The following is a 17,879-nucleotide window of genomic DNA, read 5'->3' as shown; positions in this document are numbered from 1 at the left end:
ATGCTGTTTCCAGCTACAATAGTCATTTACAACATTAACAACGTCTACACTGTATTTCTGATCAATTTTATGTTATTTTAATGGACAAAAAATATGTTTTTTTTTTTTTTTTAAATAAGGATATTTCTAAGTGACCCCAAACTTTTGAACAAGTCCGTTAAAATTACACCTACCCCAAGACCTGTGACAATTATATCAGATCCGACCCAGACCTGTGACATTATTTAGAATTCTGGATCTGAAACCTCTCAGGTCCCGGATCGTGTCTCGGGTATTCGGGTGCCTGGGCCTTGATGTGGGCCACGACCAGCCTCTCGAGGCACTTCATGATGTAGTGAGTGCGATGGGGGCGATAGTCATTTGGGCATGTCACTTAGTTTTTCTTTGGCACTGGGATGATGATGGTCTCCTTGAAGCAGGTGGAGACTACAGCCTAGAAGAGGGACAGGTTGAAGATGTCAGAGAAGACGTATGCCAGCTGGTCAGCACACACTCTGAAGAAGCAGCCAGGGATGCCATCTAAGTGTTCACTCTTGAGAGTTTTCCCTCACATCAGCCTCGGAGAGCGAAAGCACTTGGTCGTCCGGAGCAGCAAGAGTCCTCCAGGATGGCTCGGTATTGTCTGCCTCGAAGCGAGCATAGAATGTGTTGAGCTCATCTGGGAGGGAGGCTTCGGTGGGTACCACAGTTGGATTTGCCTTTGTAGTCCGTGATGGTCTGTAGTCCTTGCCAGATGCGTTGAGAGTCTGAGTTGTCCAAACATCAATTGAAGTTTGAGTCTGTATTAACTTTTTGCATCCCTAATGGATTTGCGGAGCTCGTACATGCTTGCCTTGTACATGTCACACACCATGGAGTCATCGGGGTTCATTCTGCTGACATTGAATGCTGCAGTACAGGCTCTAGCATGGTACGGATCTCTCCATTCGGTTGGAGTATGTCCGGATTGTTATCGTGGATACATTATCATCAACACATATCCTAATGAGGCCTGTTACTGACCATGTATTTTCCTCAATGTTAATGTATGTGTCCTAAGTGGATGAATCTTTGAACATATTCTAATTAGTATGACCAATCTCTCATTATCATCTTCATTGTTTTCCTTTCTGAATATTATGCTGACTCCATCTTGTCTTTTGTTTGGCTGTAAATGTTCAATTCAGTCAAAAAAAACAAGGAGATTTAATGAGGTAGCAACAGCTTATAAAAGATGGGAAGGGAGGGAATTGTGTGGATGGTTCGCCCTATCCTACTATCCACAGCTGTCATTGAGGCCATATAAAAACAAAACTCCCAGCTAGGCTTGAGTTACGGGAAGGTGGGGATGTGGGTAGTGACTAGTCATCTGTCCTTAATGGCTTCAGCAGATTTAAACACATTCCTTCAGGTTGGAGCAATATTAGCACCTCAGCTTCTTCAGCCTGTATATGCCAGGATACGTTATGCCTTCCTCACAGCCGCTCTGTCTGTACACCGCTATTATTACAATCAGCTGCAACCTTTCTAGTGGATTATTTACTGCCTGGCTGGAAGTGTTTTAAAAGCATTGGGCCACGGCAGATGATTTAATGAAGAAATGGGCATTGAAGGCATTTAAAAGCTTTAATTGGCTTCCAAAATTGCCAACGTGATGAGTTTGTAAGGAGTTCATCAAAATTCCCTCTCCTCGGCTGCCTGGTGGAATAGTTTTGATGGAGAAAAAAAGTTAGAAAAAACTGCTGGAAGAACCATTGCAAAAAAAAATGTAAAGTGCAAAAAGAGAATAAAAAATAAAGATGGTACTGAAGCCTACCCCTCTCTATTTTCCATTCTGTCTGCTTTGCTCCTCTGACTGTGGTCTTGGCTCCAGACCTTATTCTTTCCCATAATTTTCCAGGGGTTTGAGTTCTTTCTGTTGAGGATTTGCAACGGAGTCGGCCTAGGCATTTCATATTGTGGTCTCTACCTCCTAAACGGTTTCATCTGATTTCATTTAAAAAAACACTTTTCTTACATAACAGTATAATGAAGTGCTGGGCCAGTGGGCCTTACCATCCCTTAGAAGAGCTCTGAAGGAAAAGCCCCTGGAAGCTATCCTTCTCTGACCTACATGTAAGCCTCAGTCACACACTGGCTTTCTTAATAAGTTGCTAAAAGTGCCTTCCATGACTCTGCATATCCTCGTATCATCCCGTACAGTGCAGTGACAGCTGGTAGCAAGTGTGGGACGTGTCTTTCTCTATGCCGTTTGTTTTTTGTGTCTTACCTTGTCTCCAGGATAGGGTCTCATCAGAGACACCCTATCATAGCCTTTCCTCAGAAACACCCACAGAGCATCCAGCTTGCCCTGAACAGAGATGGGCACAATAAATGAAAGAGAAGAATGTCACATAGTAGATGACAATATGATGATAATATTGCCTGCCTGAATGCCTGTCAGATGCTTTACTCCCCTCTGGTTTGTTTCTATTCTGTATATGCCAGTAAACAGGTCTTTAGATCAGTCTAACAACTATCTGTGTGTGTCTGGCTAGCTGACTGTCTGGTGCTGTTTGACTATCAAAAGCTATGCTCCATGACATAATAATAGTCAGTGAGGAGAGTAAGTAGAGATAAAGGGCAAAGAATGTATTGTGTTGGGACTAGTACCAGCTTCCCTATGCTCTGCAGATCTCATCTTCCTGAGGTCATTTCAGTTCATGTCTGGTTCATATAACCACTCATCCAGCTGACTGAGATGTTTTGAAGCAAACTTCCTGGAAACAATGACACTACAGGAAGGCTGCAACTAATTAAGAAGTGTTTTGATCATAGATTGGGTTTTGGTAGGGGTTGGAGTCAATTCCGAATTGAGTTTGTGAATTTCTCTTTAATTCCAATTCAATTCTTAAATCTTAATTGAATTGGCCACACCCCACAGGAAGCATAATTTGAATTAGAGGAAGTAAAATGTAATTAAATTACATTTAAATGGCTTATTTATACTACACATCACCATGAAAATATTTATACCAGGTTGCATAAGGTTGAAACATTCTCATTCTCCTAAAACAATTAGAAACAATTACAGAGGTCTGGAAATATTATAAGATTGTGTTGTGGGTTGTCTATGATTAATAATTCCCTTAATGTTTTTAAATATCAGAAAAAAACACATTTCCCAGAATGCATTCGATCGGACATTGTAGTACGGAAGGGAAAAATGTAATATTTGTATATATTATTTTTTCAAATGTAACCTTTATTTAACTAAGCAAGTGATTTAAGAACACATTTCTTATTTACAATGATGGCCTACACCGGACGACGCTGGGCCAGTTGTGCGCCGCCCTATGGGACTCCCAATGACGGCCAGTTGTGATCCAGCCTGGATTCAAACCAGAGTGTCTGTAGTGATGCCTCAAGCACTGGGATGAAGTGCCTTAGACCGCTGCGCCACTTGAGAGCCCCAACATCTCATGACAAAGAAAAATACTGTATGAGGTCTTTGAGTTACAATCAAACTAATATTTCAAATGGTATGTGTATTCTTTGAATTAGTACTGTATGTGGCATATCCTTTTGATAAAATATTTGTCAAAGAAATGAGACTCAGGTTTCACTTCTCAGTTGAATTGCTTTGAATTGAATTCTATTTAATTTAATTGAAATTAATTTCAAATTCTGCTTCCTGTGGGGTGTGGCCAATTCAAATTCATTCATAATTTTCCTAATTGACCCCAACCCTGATTGGTAGATAGTTTGCACTTGATAACTTATGTTTAATATATACAGTATATAGAGTGCATTCATAAAGTATTCAGACCCCTTGACTTTTTCCACATTTTGTTACAGCTTTATTCTAAAATGTATTAAATTATATTTTTTCCTCATCAATCTACTTACAATATGACAAAGCAAAAACTTTTTTTCAAATTTAATAAATAAAATATTACAGTTACATAACTATTCGGACCCTTTACGCAGTACTTTGTTAAAGCACCTTCGGCATCGATTACAGCCTAGTCTTCTTGGGTATGACGCTACAAGCTTGGCACACCTGTATTTGGGGAGTTTCTCCCATTCCTCTCTGCAGATCCTCTCAAACTGTGTCCGGTTGGATGGGGAGCTATTTGTAGGTCATTCCAGAGACGTTAGATTGTGTTTAAGCCGGGCTCTGGCTGGGCCACTCAAGGACATTCAGAGACTTGTCCCGAAGCCACTCCTACGTTGTCTTGGCTGTGTGCTTAGTGTCATTGTCCTGTTGGAAGGTTTTCATCAAGGATCTCATGTACATTGCACCGTTGATCTTTGCCTCGATCCTGACTAGTATACCAGTCCATGCCGCTGAAAAACATCCCTACAGCATGATGCTGCCAGCACCATGCTTCACCATAGGGATGGTGTCAGGTTTCCTCCAGACGTGATGCTTGGCATTCAGGCCAAAGAGTTCAATTTTGGTTTCATCAGACTAGAGAATCTTGTTGCTCATGGTCTGAGAGTCTTTAGGTGCCTTTTGGCAAACTCCAAGAGGGCTGTCATGTGCTTTTACTGAGGAGTGGCTTCCGTATGGCCAAACTACCATAAAGGCCTGGTGGAGTGCTGCAGAGATGGTTGTCCTTCTCGAAGGTTCTCCCATCTCCACAGAGGAACTCTAGAGCTCTGTCAGAGTGACCATCAGGTTCTTTGTCACCTCCCTGACCAAGGCCCTTCTCCCCCGATTGCTCAGTTTGGCCAGGTGGCTAGCTCTAGAAAGAGTCTTGGTGGTTCCAAACTTCTTCCATTTAAGAATGATGGAGGCCAGTGTGTTCTTGGGGACCTTCAATGCTGCAGAAGTGTTTTGGTACCCTTCCCCATATCTGTGCCTAGACACAATTCTGTCTAGGAGCTCTATGGACAATTCCTTCGATCTCATGGCTTGGTTTTTGCTCTGACAGTGTGGTCTCACACTGGGATCAAATATGATTCCATCTGGAGAGGATCCTAACCACGGAGCATCTTGGTGCACTACGAAGCCACATGGAAAGAAGTTAACATTCTTCAGTGTGCAGTACTCCTGTACAGCCACTGGCTCCATGCCCAGCCCCCTCTTCATCTCCATGGTCTGCATACACAGAACACTTCCTGCAACACAGGAGCAGTGGCTTTGGACCACTATCACTGGTACGGGGTGCTTTAACACTGTGAAGATAAGTGTGATGAAAGACTGAAGTGAGAATGAATAACAATAAACATAGTCTTCTTAACTAGGGGCTCATTTAACTATACAGGAATACATTGTGTTTCAGTAACAAAACTACCAAACACTGCATCAACAGATCTTTATGAAATAACCTGTTAAGTGGGCAATTCTAAATTGGGATTGGGACCCATCCTTAATATCTATCTACTGATAAGATTAAACGTTGACACTGTCTCCAACACATTTTGACCATGATGACAGTGTCTCACAGGAGATGTTTAACAAGGTCCCTAGTAGCTATCTATAACCTTTCTCTACTCTCATGCTGTGCGGCTTTTCACTCATCCTCATGGACCTGTGGCAGGCAGCCCTCGCGGTCATCTCCCCTGTCAATGTATATTTGTTAGATACTGTGTAGAAGACATGACTAATAATTATTTTTAGCTAGCAAGCATAACTTAACCAAGCTAACGAAAACACACACATTCTCAGTCAAAGTCACGTCATTTTACTAACTAGCTAGTTACAGTTAATAGTTAAATTAGCTAGCTAATGAGTGTAACTAGCTAACGTTATATATGTCACTGACTTGGTACTCACCTTCATAGTTGTATATAGGAAGCTACATAGACATCTTGAACCCCTTTTCAATCTTGCTAGCTGGAGTCTTGGAGGTTGATGTAACAATTCGATGTACAATATTAATTTGAGGCAAGTCCTGAAGACACCTAGTAAAAAAATGCGACATAGTGGTAGTAACGTTATACCGTAGATAACAAATAGACTGACCGGAAATTTCCAAACCGATAGGAAGTGTGTTTAGAACGTTCGATCATGGAATGCGCATAAGGCCCATTTCCTACAGGTTTCCTCATGGTTCTATTTAAAGTAATGTTCTCAAATTGTTTCAAGAACATTAAGAAACAACGTTCTAGAAAACATTAACATTCTAAGAATGTTATTTTAAAACATATACATTCTGTCCTCAGCGTCAACAAAACTCTCACTAACCTCTATCTTGTTAAGCTGTTCAGATGTGTTGGCCGCGCCCACTAATTGGGCACACCGGATCTTAATGAGTCTTGTTTCCTTTGAAAGTGGGCCTGTTTGAATAGACTAAAATGAAAAGCTTTGTATGTGTAAAAAAAAACATGAGATGCTAGCTCCATCCCTGTGGTGCAGTGGACTAATTCCATGGATAGAGAACAGAAGATCATGGGTTTGAATCTCACTGAGGCCATGCCACAATTAAAAAAATGAATGTGTTTGCATGATTAATGCCTAAGCGAAGGAGTGTCAAAACAGTTAACCTAAGCTAGTAGTGTTATTAGAAGTCTTATTGAAACATGTTCTCAGAATGTTATTTTATTACCTATAATAGCTTCACACAACTTCCAAGGAACCAAATATGCTAGCTGGATACAATACCTTTATAGGAGAGTACCACTTCTGGGGACTGATTGGTTTGTGAATGCCATTGTTGAAAGTGTGTGTTAGTGGCATGTCAAACTCCTGCTCTGGCATCCTGACACGGGCATTCTTGGCTTTCTCCAGTTTGGCCCCCTCCTCAGTGGAACCCTTGTCACCCCAGCGGACCTGAGCAAGGACAAGCAACAGCAGCCAGTCAGTGGCAGGGGAATGGTATTATAATGAGCAGTTGGATGAAGTTGGATGAAGGGCACACCAGGCCGAGTACAACAGTCAGTGTATGTCTTTCTCACCTCCATTCTCTTGATGCCACCAACACCTCGGCCACCGTAGTATGAGGCATCCACAGTGGGCCACCTCTTCTTGGGACACCCGTCCTCATCCTCATCCTAACACGGGGAAAAATAGATCCCTCAGATGGTAGCTTTGCCCTAAAATGTTCATGATATCAGATGCCTACTACTCCCTTCAGCCAGCTCAAGTCAACAATACCAGTGGTATTGTGCCAAACAAGTAAGGCAGGCATCACGCTAAACTTGATGTCCTGATCAAGTTCAACCAAGTCTCACAAAGAAGTAGGTAGCATGGCATCCATGTGTGGTGTGGCCAGGGAGTCATCCTGTTAGAAGCTCCAACCACGTCTGAGAGCCTGAAAATAGTTGTAACTAAACTTGTAGCATAACTAAACTCCTCTCTATCTAAAGAGCTGGGCTGCTATCCAGTTTACCGGACAGAAAAAACATATTTAAAAAAAACAAACAAGATCAGACAATCTGCCCAGTCTGGTCCTGGCTGCATCCAGCACCATTGAGTGGAACTTGTGTCGGGTCAAAATGGAAAATGTCAGCTGTGAGTCAATAACTCAGTCTAATCCCTATTATGCTTCTACAGGTTCTCAGAGCTCTTTGAGGTAGAGGCTGCTGGCTGTTTTCAGATCGGACAACAGGAGACAGAGAGACACACAGAGAGTCTGATTTTATGGTATGATAGTGGCGTTTCAACTCTACAGAGGCACGGGCCTAGAGACAGTAAATAATAAGAAAAAAAGCTTTACTCACTGAGCTGTCCTCCATTACTGGAGGTGGAGGCTCGTGGATGATCTGCAAAGATGGAAAAGACACAGAATCCTAATATTCTGTTCCACAGGAGTTAATGACTATCCTATTGACACATGCATACATGGCAGAGTCTCTGCTTGGGTACAGGAAATTGTTTTGAATGAGAGAGGTTGATAATGAGAGAGATGTTACCACTGTGCAGCAGAGAGGCCAGAACCACCAGAGCAGAGCCAGCGTCAGCAGGAGCAGCAGGATGAGCAGAGCTATGGCCAAGAACATCCCATCAGACTAGGGGAGGCAGGGAGAGGAAATAAGGTTAGAACCGGGTGTACTTACTCTGCTTGAACACAAGCTCTATCACCTCCTAGGAATAGATACAGAAGAGTAAAGTACTAAAATAAACCATTCTATTAGAAGCACAATACTCCATGTAACCATGGTTGAGAGATTTCCTGTGTAGAGAAGGGTTGGTACTTACACAGCTGACTGTGGTGATGGTGACGGAGCTAGATATGAAACTCAGGCCATTGTTCATGCTGACGTGGAGGGTAGCTTCCCTGAAGGAGGTGAAAGGGGATAAGGGAGGTGAGCGGGAGGGAGGGAGAGGTGAAAGAGAGGATGGGGAGGTGAGAGTGAGGGGAGAGGTGAGAGAGAGGGGATGGGGGAGGTGAGAGGGGATGGGGAGGTGAGAGGATGTGAGAGAGAGGGGATGGGGAGGTGAGAGGGAAGGAGATGGAGAGGTGAGAGAGATGTGAGAGAGAGGGGATGGGGAGATGAGGAGGGAGAGGTGAGAGAGGATATTGAGAGGAGGGAGGGAGGGAGGGAGGGAGGGAGGGAGGGAGGGAGGGAGGGAGGGAGGGAGGGAGGGAGGGAGGGAGGGAGGGGAGAGGTGAGGTGAGTGAGAGAGAGGGATGGGGAGTTGAGAAGGAGGGAGAGAGGGGATGGGGAGGTGAGAGGGAGAGAGGGGATAGGTGAGAGGGAGGGGAAGGTGAGAGAGAGGGGAGGGGAGAGGTGAGAGGGAGGAGAAGGGGGATGGAGGAGGTGAGAGGGAGGGGAGAGGTGAGAGGGGGGATGGTGGAGGTGAGAGGAAGTGAGAGGTGAGGGAGGGTATAATTACCTACACTGTTTATTTGTTTTCCTCTAATCAACACATCCCTCTTTTCATTCCAGAGACCAAGGATAGCTGCTTTTCTGAGAAAATACTGTATTGACTTGAGAGCAAGAGAGATGGGTTGCATTTCATGAGTTGGGTTTGACATGCATCAATTAAAGCAGTGGGGATGTGAGAGTTAAAGAGTCACTTACGTCCCTTCTTCTTCCAATATGGGAGCTGGGCACAGAAGGTAGGTGTCTCTCACTACCAATGGCCTTTTCACTATGGGATTATAGAAGATAACACTTTAGATTATGTGTGTATATGAATACCTAATACTGTATACAGTAGACAAGTCACCTGTATATAGATAATCCCCAGACTAGAAATCCTATAGCTATGCATTCAGCAAGAGGTGCATGGAAATAAAAACAAAAACAAGCAAAATAGTGTACTAGAGCAAGTTCATTTACAAACTGTAGTATTAACGTAATAATCATAGTTAGATTAGCATAATTCCAACGAGTTGTAGATCAAAGTGATTCAAAGAATATAGTTCAAATTGAAATATTGTCTTTCTAGACCTTAAATCAACTGAAATCGTTCAGCGTGAGTATGGTTTATTTAGCCTGGCTGACAGAATGTCAGGAGATCCACATTCCCTCTGTACATCTGAGAAGCCTTAAGTATTAAACCAGCTGAAGGAAAGCTCTGTGTGTGTGTGTGTGTGTGTGTGTGTGTGTGTGTGTGTGTGTGTGTGTGTGTGTGTGTGTGTGTGTGTGTGTGTGTGTGTGTGTATGTGTGTGTGTGTACACACAGACCAAAAATCATTAGGATTTGTAAGAACAGTAGGCATGCTAAACCCCTCTTGACAGCCTGGTCTCATAGACTAGGTGTAACATAGTAAATGTAAATCCAGGACACTCAAATGAGTATGATATGTTACGTTTGGTCTGGTTACAGTACATAAGGCAGAAGGTTGCTTAAGGCAAAAATGAAAGCAGGGTGGTTGGTTGGGTGGGTCTAGCAACCCAAAGTTTGCATGTTCGAATCTCATCACGGACAACTTTAGCATTTTAGCCAATTAGTAACTTTTAAACTACTTACTACTTTTTAGCTACTTTGCAACTACTAAGCATGTTAGCTAACCCTAACCTTAACCCTTTTACCTAACCCTTCCCCTTACTCCTAACATTAACCCAAACCCCTAGCCTAGCTAATGTTAGCCAGCTAGCTAACGTTAGCAAACCAAAGTAGAATTCGGAACATATCATACATTTTGCAAATTCGTAACATTATTTAACGTTTTGTAAATTCATAACATATTGTACTTTTTGAAAATTCGTCACATATATGAATTGTAATTCGTATCATATCATACTAATTGGATGATGGACATCCACAAATTACTAGATACCATAGGAAACGTAACATACAGTATCATACTAAATGGGTGTCTCGGATTTACATACAGAATCATATGAGACCAGGTTGCTCTTGCTTGTGGCCAAGGCAAACATAGCCCAATTTCCCCTACTGCCTGAGGGAAGAATGCAGAAATTAGACTTCAGTGTAAGAATTGGACTGCTCTCTATACTTAAGATTGCTTATCAAAGGATGTGATTGCAAGTCCCTGATCTATTGGAAATTAGAATTTTTTACAGGAAATAAACCCTGGCTCTTGAAGCTTCAGAGAGCCTTTTACCTGGCTTGATCCCCAATGATCCCCAGAGGCACCCAGCCTACAGCAGATGTGCTATATTAGTTGTGGATGAATGCAAAGGAACAAAGAAATCACATTACATCGCTAACTCAGATCTGTCAATGCACTGCTGCAGACTCCATTAGTTGTAATTCGCCGCCAGTGAGGGTCTTGCATCAAAAGGTTTGTACCACAGTTGCAAAGAAGTTCTTTCTTGGCCCAAAGTCACATTTTTTGTCATGTGTAGGCCACCTTGTGGGATTCTGCTGCTCTACATTGGCCCAAGGTTCAGGGAACTTTTTACTCTGGTTCCTTTAAAGTTTTCATGGGAGGTTTAATTACTTTTAACAATACTGCTACCTTATTTTGGGTTAACTTTTTAAAACTAAGCACAGATAGAACACACAGAAATACATTTCCTTAGATATTAATCATGCAAAAACATGTTTTTTTTTTTATTGTGACACAGCATCAGTGAGATTCAAACCCATAATCTTCTGTTCTTTAGCTATAGAATTAGTCCACTGCGGAACCAGGATGGGGCTAGCATGCCATTTTTTGACATACAAAGTTGTTCATTTTAGTCTATTCAAACGGACCTAATTTCATAGGAAACAAGCACTCATTAAGATCAGGTGTGGCCAATTAGTGGGTGCGGCCAACACACCTGAACACACTTAACAAGATAGAGGACAGAGTTTTGTTGATGCTGAGAATGGACTGCATATTAAATAACATTCTTAGAACATTCTCTGAACTTTACTCAAGGTTTCTTGTTTTTTTATAGAACGTTTTAACGTTCTCCAAACAATTTGAGAACGTCTTAAATTGAACCATGAGGAAACATGTAGGAAAAGTTATGCTGAAGTACTGAAATTCCAACAGAAGAATGTTGTTTCTTAACATTCTCTAAACTATTTGAGAACATTCCCAATGTCAAACCAGTTGGATAACGTTCCTAGAACATTACCAAAATTGAAATGAAATGTAACTATGTTTCAACTCCCAAGTAAACATTCTGGTAAAGTAATGAATTACCAAGAAAATAACAAAATTCCTTAATTATTAAATGTGGTGAGAATGTTCCAACGCCAAGCCACTATCCTGCATCATTCCCAAAAAGTTGTGGAAGGTTGTATGCAAAATAACCATAGGACAACCAGGCTCTCACCAAGCTCCAAGAAACATATGGTTCTCAGAATGTTATTTGCTAGCTAGGCCAACTGGCGCCTGCTTGAACTAATGAGTATTCTTTCAGGCTCATTCCTTTAAGCTCTTTCATGGTTGAAATCCTTTCTCTTTGCCTTTTTCTCACACAGCCTGATGACACAGTCAATAACAGCCAACTCACTGTGGCATTGCTGAAATAGATGTCTTTCTAAGCCTCATTACCCTGCACCTAGAATCCTGTGTGAAAGTTAAAGAGATTGTTTCCTGCTCATTAAAAACAGGGGTGTTGCTGATGAGATTCATTAGGGTTAATGGTCGGAAATTGTTGGTACCGTAACTTCCACTTACTCAAAGTAAGAGTGTCATTGATGCGGAAGCTACAAAGGACCTTCCCCACCTCACGGGCATGTGAGAAACCATTTCCTTTCACTACCACCTGGAAGGACTCTAAGACAGGATGAAAGGGAGGGAACAGGGAGAATCATCAATGGCATTTGATCACCTTGATAACATTGGTAAAGAGGAATTACAGTTGATAATAATATTTTCAAGTCCTTATTTCCTGAGGCCAAAAGCTCAGCAATTATCCATAATGATCTGTGATTATCTGAAATCGGACAATATTCAGGCCAAATGCAGGCTAGGCTGAGCTAGAGAGGATGTAACGTTTTAACCGTGCCTATTTATCTTCAGCTGGCACTTTTCATTTACACAGAGTCAAACACATATTTAAGTCAATCTGTTTCCCCCTTGCTGTGTCATTAGACACAGTAGAAACACATAGTGGATTGATCCGTGTCGTCAGCGTATCAATAAACAAGTGGCAGTGTCATGCAGCTGGAGCCCATTATGAAACCCACTCCAATACACCACTCACCTCCTGCACAGATACTAGAGGGCTCTGCTGCCAGTATCTCAATGCATGATCTCTTCAGGATCTTAGGAGAGAGAGAGAGATGTGGATAATGGAGACAGCGGTGAACAGCACAAACTGTAAATATGTTAGAGTTAGATTTGTTGAAAGTACGTATGCCTTGGTATACTTTCAACCATGTTGAAACTATACCTTACAATAGTGAACAGATGTTTACATCATTCTATCAGCCCCTGACATTGTTGCCCTACTTACGGAATCAATGGCTCCTTGCAGTGCCTCAAACCCATCATTTACAGGGAAAACATGGTCCTTACTGTCGGCTATTGTCCAAAGCTGCGGAGGGAGAAGAAGTTTTATTTAATAACAGTGGAATAACAATAATGTGAGACTAGCCAACTGCTAAATCCCCTGCTCACAACAGAAACATGTGGCTCACCTGGGTTTCATTGAAGTCTTTTACTCCCACACAGTAGACAGAGGCACCCAGTTGACGCGATCGGCCGGCCTAGTGACACGCAAATAGACACGAATGCTCTTTTATAACTCTATATTGACCAAAGTAGAGAGAACTTCATTTGTGGTGTCAGATACTTTGAAAACCAATACAATGCACTGTATAAAGGTGTATCCGTAAAGGATGAGGATGTGTTTTATGAAGCATCTATGGAAGGCTTGCAAGACAGATGGGTTTCTGTCTAGCCTTCTCAGTTTGTGCAACCAACTCAGTGGCCTGGTGGTTAGATTGGCACTCAACATTAAGGAGATCGATTCGGGGTAAGGCCCTGTGGCAGACTAGCGTCCTGTCCAGGGGCTGTATACATGTACATTGAGCTGCCTTACGCTACAGAAAGATAGAAAATGCCCATACGGCCAAGACCCTGACTCGGACAACGCATACTTGTCCAAGGCTTACTTACTGCAGGTTTGTGCAGGTACTTAGCCTTAAGTCGTGACTGACGTTTGGAGACACAGGCGTTTGCTGTCTATAATGGGGCAGGCGATTTTGTAGCAGTCCACCCTATCGATTGTTGATGGTTAAATGTAGTGCTTTGAGTGTTCTTCCACAGCCAATGATGACTTCTTGGGTCTTGATGACATTTAATCAAGTCTAGGAAGTTCTGCACTACTGGCCACCGGCCAATGTATAAACAAGATTGAAACATCCGGTAATTAAAAGGCTGAAATGACCAGCTGAAACAACTGATGTAACCAGCTGTAGAGATACATGGAAATGGCAACTCTAATAATAATAATTACATATGATGACAGGGAGTAGAGTATGAAATTCTGCTCTTCCAGGAATGGAATATCCTGTGGAATGTGGCTGACTATTTCCACTCGGCCCACGCTGAGTGTATAGATAGATATTGCTGTCACGTTCTGACCTTAGTTATTTTATTATGTCTTTGTTTTAGTATGGTCAGGGCGTGAGTTGGGTGGGTTGTCTATGTTCCTTTTTCTATGTTTTGGGATTTCTGTGTTTGGCCTGGTATGATTCTCAATCAGAGGCAGCTGTTTATCGTTGTCCCTGATTGAGAACCATATTTAGGTAGCCTGGTTTCACTTTTGAGTTGTGGGTGATTATTTTCTGTGTTAGTTACCACACGGGACTGTTTCATTTGTTTCACTTTGTTATTTTGTATTTCTGTAGTGTTCAGTTTGTCTTATCAAAGTGGACACGTACCACGCTGCAAATTGGTCCGACCTCTCTTACTCCTCATCAGAGGAAGACGACGAACGTTACAATTGCCAATAGATCATCTATTACTGCAGGTCTAAAACAAGCATTTCTCTCACCTCTCTCTCTGCCAGATCGAACTGATTCTCCCTCAGTTCGCCATCTGTCAAGGCAATGATGACGCTGGCTGTACGGAAACCTGATGGACCAGGACAAGACAACAAGACAACAGTTAGAACAAGACAACAGAGCAGAACAGAAGACTTCTCAGAGGACAGACTGTACTGTCACTGAAGGGGAAGAAAATAATAGGATAATTCAATCGGACACCTCTTCAATTCTAACACTTCTGACACCATAGTTTCTCAGTAAAGGGTTCAACAAGTATAAATAGGTTTGAATTGTACTGGTAGCTTTTCATCCGTGTCTGCTTATGACTGGGAGCATAATGAGAGCTACCCAAATAATTTTTTCCAAGTGCAAATAACAAGAATAATTTACTCACTGTCTCCAGCATAGTATATTTGTTCACTGGCCTGGAAGAGCAGATAGAAGGGTTTTTAGAAGAATACTTTATTGAGACAGCATTTTGTCTTCTGCTTTTACCCATATAGAGAGATAAGAATGGTTATTGGAACACAAAAATATCTTGTTCTAATTTTTGCAGTAGGAAGTCAAGCTGTTGCCTAGTTACCTTCAGCTACTGGCTTCCAGTCCACTACTCACCCTTTGGAACCCTTTGTGCATGAAAGTGTCTCCCCCAGGGTGCACCATACGGAGCTCCTCCAGGCCTGCCCGAATCTGCTCCCTGCTCACACACACACATAAAAATACAGGCCATTTGTACTGTCATTTGTACCCCACAATAGAAAGATTGGCACACAGTACCTTCCACAAAAAGATTGACCAATGAAGAAAATGAGTAGGTCACTAAAGGTGGTGTATTGTGTAAATCCTGCCTATGTTAGTTGTGAGTAGTTAAAGCATAAGCACAACGGTTTGAGGGATTATGCCTTGCCTGTCTTCTGTTAGTTTCATCAGGATCCGTCCCTCTGTAGAAAACACAATGAAGGACATCCGCAGCTGAGGACTAGCGAGAGAGAAGGATGGGGGGGGGGGGGGGTTGGGTTATTTCCACAGTTGACTGACATAATCTCTTTGTGTGTTGCTGTTTTGTCCAAATACTTTGTTCAATAACATGTCTGTTTACATCCTTACTGGACTTGACCAGTGTATATTAATTGAGCTCTCTGGGACATGTAGTGGTGTATCCAGGTGACACTATACTATACCTTATGAATTTATGAGCCAGATGATCAACAAAGTAATATATCTCATTCCAGTGGTGCTGTACACTCCCTGACCTGAAAGAAAGGTTGGAAGATGTCTGTTATTGTGGAGCTGTAAAGCTACCATGATTGACCTATCCACAAACCAATCACTGCTCCTGTGTGTCCTCCAATCAGCTCAATGGCACCCCGCCTACAGGGCATTACCTAATTTGATAAAGGTTGTGTTCCCCTGCTCAGACGTTTCTGATGCATGCCAGATATTACAAAGCCTGGATAGGTATTTTAGGTTTCAGCTAACCACATCATATGTTATAGCAATCTGGTGCATGACAGCACAGTCGATGGCATGGCACCAAAGTCATACAGTCGATAAAATCGACAGACGTAGCAATAAAAAGGCAAATCCAAGGAAACTCCAAGGAGGCTGAAAAATGTAATCTCTACAAATAATTTACAGGACACCTGGAGATTACTATTCCCAACTACAAAAGACAACTATTTTTTTTTCTCCAAGTAAGAAATGCTATTCAAGAATTTATTACACTTTTATTTAAAAAAATGCTCTCTACAATTAACTGGGTTAAAGAAATCCATGACATAGTGATATTGGATCATTCTCCTGGATCATGCTTAATTACACCAACAGTAAATGCACTTTTTGTAACCTTCTGTGCAATTGAGGGAGAAGGGCCTTGATCAGGGAGGTGACCACGAACCCAATGGTCACTCTGACAGAGCTCCAGAGTTCCTCTGTGAGGATGGGAGAACCTTCCAGAAGGACAACCATCTCTACAGCACTCCACCAATCAGGCCTTTATGGTAGAGTGGCCAGACGGAAGCCACTCAGTAAAAGGCACATGACAGCCCACTTGGATTTTGCCAAAAGGCATTCTAAAGACTCTCAAACCATGATAAACTAGATTCTCTAGTCTGGAGATACCAAGATTGAACTCCTTGGCCTGAATGAAAAGCTTCAGGAAACCTGGCACCCTCTCTATGGTGAAACATGGTGGTTGCAGCATCATAATGTGGGGAAGTTAATGTGGGGACTGGGAGACTAATTAGGATAAAGTGGAAGATGAAGGGAGCAAAGTACAGAGTGATCCTAGATGAAAAGCTGCTCCAAAGCACTCAGGACCTCAGACTGGGGCGAAGGTTCACCTTCGGACAATGACCTTAAGCACACAGCCAAGACAACGCAGGAGTGGCTTTGGGACAAGTCTCAATGGCCTATCGGTGGCCCAGCCAGAGCCCAGACTTGCACCCGATCTAATATCTCTGGAGAGACCTGAAAATAACTGTGCAGCAACACTCCCCATCCAACCTGACAGAGCTTGAGAGGATCTGCAGAAAAGAATGGGAGAAACTCCCTAAATACAGGTGTGCCATACTTATGTAAATGTGTGATTTTAGTTTATTTATTTGTATACATTTGCTTTTGCTTTGTCATTATGGGCTATTGTGTGTACAGTCGTGGCCAAAAGTTTTGAGAATGACACAAATATTAATTTTCTGCTGCCTCAGTGTGTATGATGGCAATTTGCATATACTCCAGAATGTTATGAAGAGGGATCAGATGAATTGCAATGAATTGCCAAGTCCCTCTTTGCCATGCAAATGAACTGAATCCCCAAAAAACATTTCCACTGCATTTCAGCCCTGCCACAAAAGGACCAGCTGACATCATGTCAGTGATTCTCTCGTTAACACAGGTGTGAGTGTTAATGAGGACAAGGCTGGAGATCACTCTGTCATGGAGTTCAAATAACAGACTGGAAGCATCAAAAGGAGGGTGGTGCTTGGAATCATTGGTCTTCCTCTGTCAACCATGGTTACCTGCAAGGAAACACGTGCCGTCATCATTGCTTTGCACAACAAGGGCTTCACAGGCAAGGATATTGCTGCCAGTAAGATTGCACCTAAATCAACCATTTATCAGATCATCAATAACTTCAAGGAGAGCAGTTCAATTGTTGTGAAGAAGGCTTCAGGGCGCCCAAAAAAGTCCAGCAAGCGCCAGGACCATGTCCTAAAGTTGATTCAGCTGCGGGATCGGGGCACCACCAGTACAGAGCTTGCTCAGGAATTGCAGAAGGCAGGTGTGAGTGCATCTGCACGCACAGTGAGGCGAAGACTTTTGGAGGATGGCCTGGTGTCAAGAAGGGCAGCAAAGAAGCCACTTCTCTCCAGGAAAAACATCAGGGACAGACTGATATTCTGCAAAAGGTACAGGGATTGGACTGCTGAGGACTACGGTAAAGTAATTTTCTCTGATGAATCCCCTTTCCGATTGTTTGGGGCATCTGAAAAAAAAGCTTGTGTGCAGAAGACAAGGTGAGCGCTATCATCACTCCTGTGTCATGTCAACAATAAAGCATCCACATTCATGTGTGGGGTTGCTTCTCAGCTAAGGGAGTGGCCTCACTCACAATTTTGCC

The 17,879-nt window shown here is 42.5% G+C and overlaps 1 protein-coding gene across 3 annotated transcripts in view; it reads right to left on the bottom strand.

The window, feature by feature from the left end:
* Window positions 1-17,879, bottom strand: part of antxr1b (ANTXR cell adhesion molecule 1b) — a 46,687-nt gene that overhangs the window by 10,944 nt on the left and 17,864 nt on the right. For all 3 annotated transcript variants that reach the window (XM_036977388.2, XM_090234716.1, XM_036977390.2), the window contains exons 3-18: window positions 15,442-15,513; window positions 15,168-15,239; window positions 14,876-14,957; window positions 14,655-14,685; window positions 14,269-14,348; window positions 12,908-12,976; window positions 12,724-12,804; window positions 12,472-12,532; window positions 11,943-12,041; window positions 8,935-9,004; window positions 8,108-8,186; window positions 7,822-7,917; window positions 7,630-7,671; window positions 6,865-6,960; window positions 6,572-6,739; window positions 2,249-2,329 (exon numbers count right to left, since the gene is read on the bottom strand). In XM_036977388.2, the coding sequence (XP_036833283.2) occupies window positions 2,249-2,329; window positions 6,572-6,739; window positions 6,865-6,960; window positions 7,630-7,671; window positions 7,822-7,917; window positions 8,108-8,186; window positions 8,935-9,004; window positions 11,943-12,041; window positions 12,472-12,532; window positions 12,724-12,804; window positions 12,908-12,976; window positions 14,269-14,348; window positions 14,655-14,685; window positions 14,876-14,957; window positions 15,168-15,239; window positions 15,442-15,513 (1,279 nt within the window). The remainder of the gene's footprint in view (window positions 1-2,248; window positions 2,330-6,571; window positions 6,740-6,864; window positions 6,961-7,629; window positions 7,672-7,821; window positions 7,918-8,107; window positions 8,187-8,934; window positions 9,005-11,942; window positions 12,042-12,471; window positions 12,533-12,723; window positions 12,805-12,907; window positions 12,977-14,268; window positions 14,349-14,654; window positions 14,686-14,875; window positions 14,958-15,167; window positions 15,240-15,441; window positions 15,514-17,879) is intronic.

The sequence above is a fragment of the Oncorhynchus mykiss genome, chromosome 5, assembly GCF_057628025.1.
Source record: "Oncorhynchus mykiss isolate SJ-2025 chromosome 5, ASM5762802v1, whole genome shotgun sequence".
Classification (NCBI taxonomy): Eukaryota; Metazoa; Chordata; class Actinopteri; order Salmoniformes; family Salmonidae; genus Oncorhynchus; species Oncorhynchus mykiss.
This window is presented reverse-complemented; position numbering and strand designations above follow the sequence as displayed.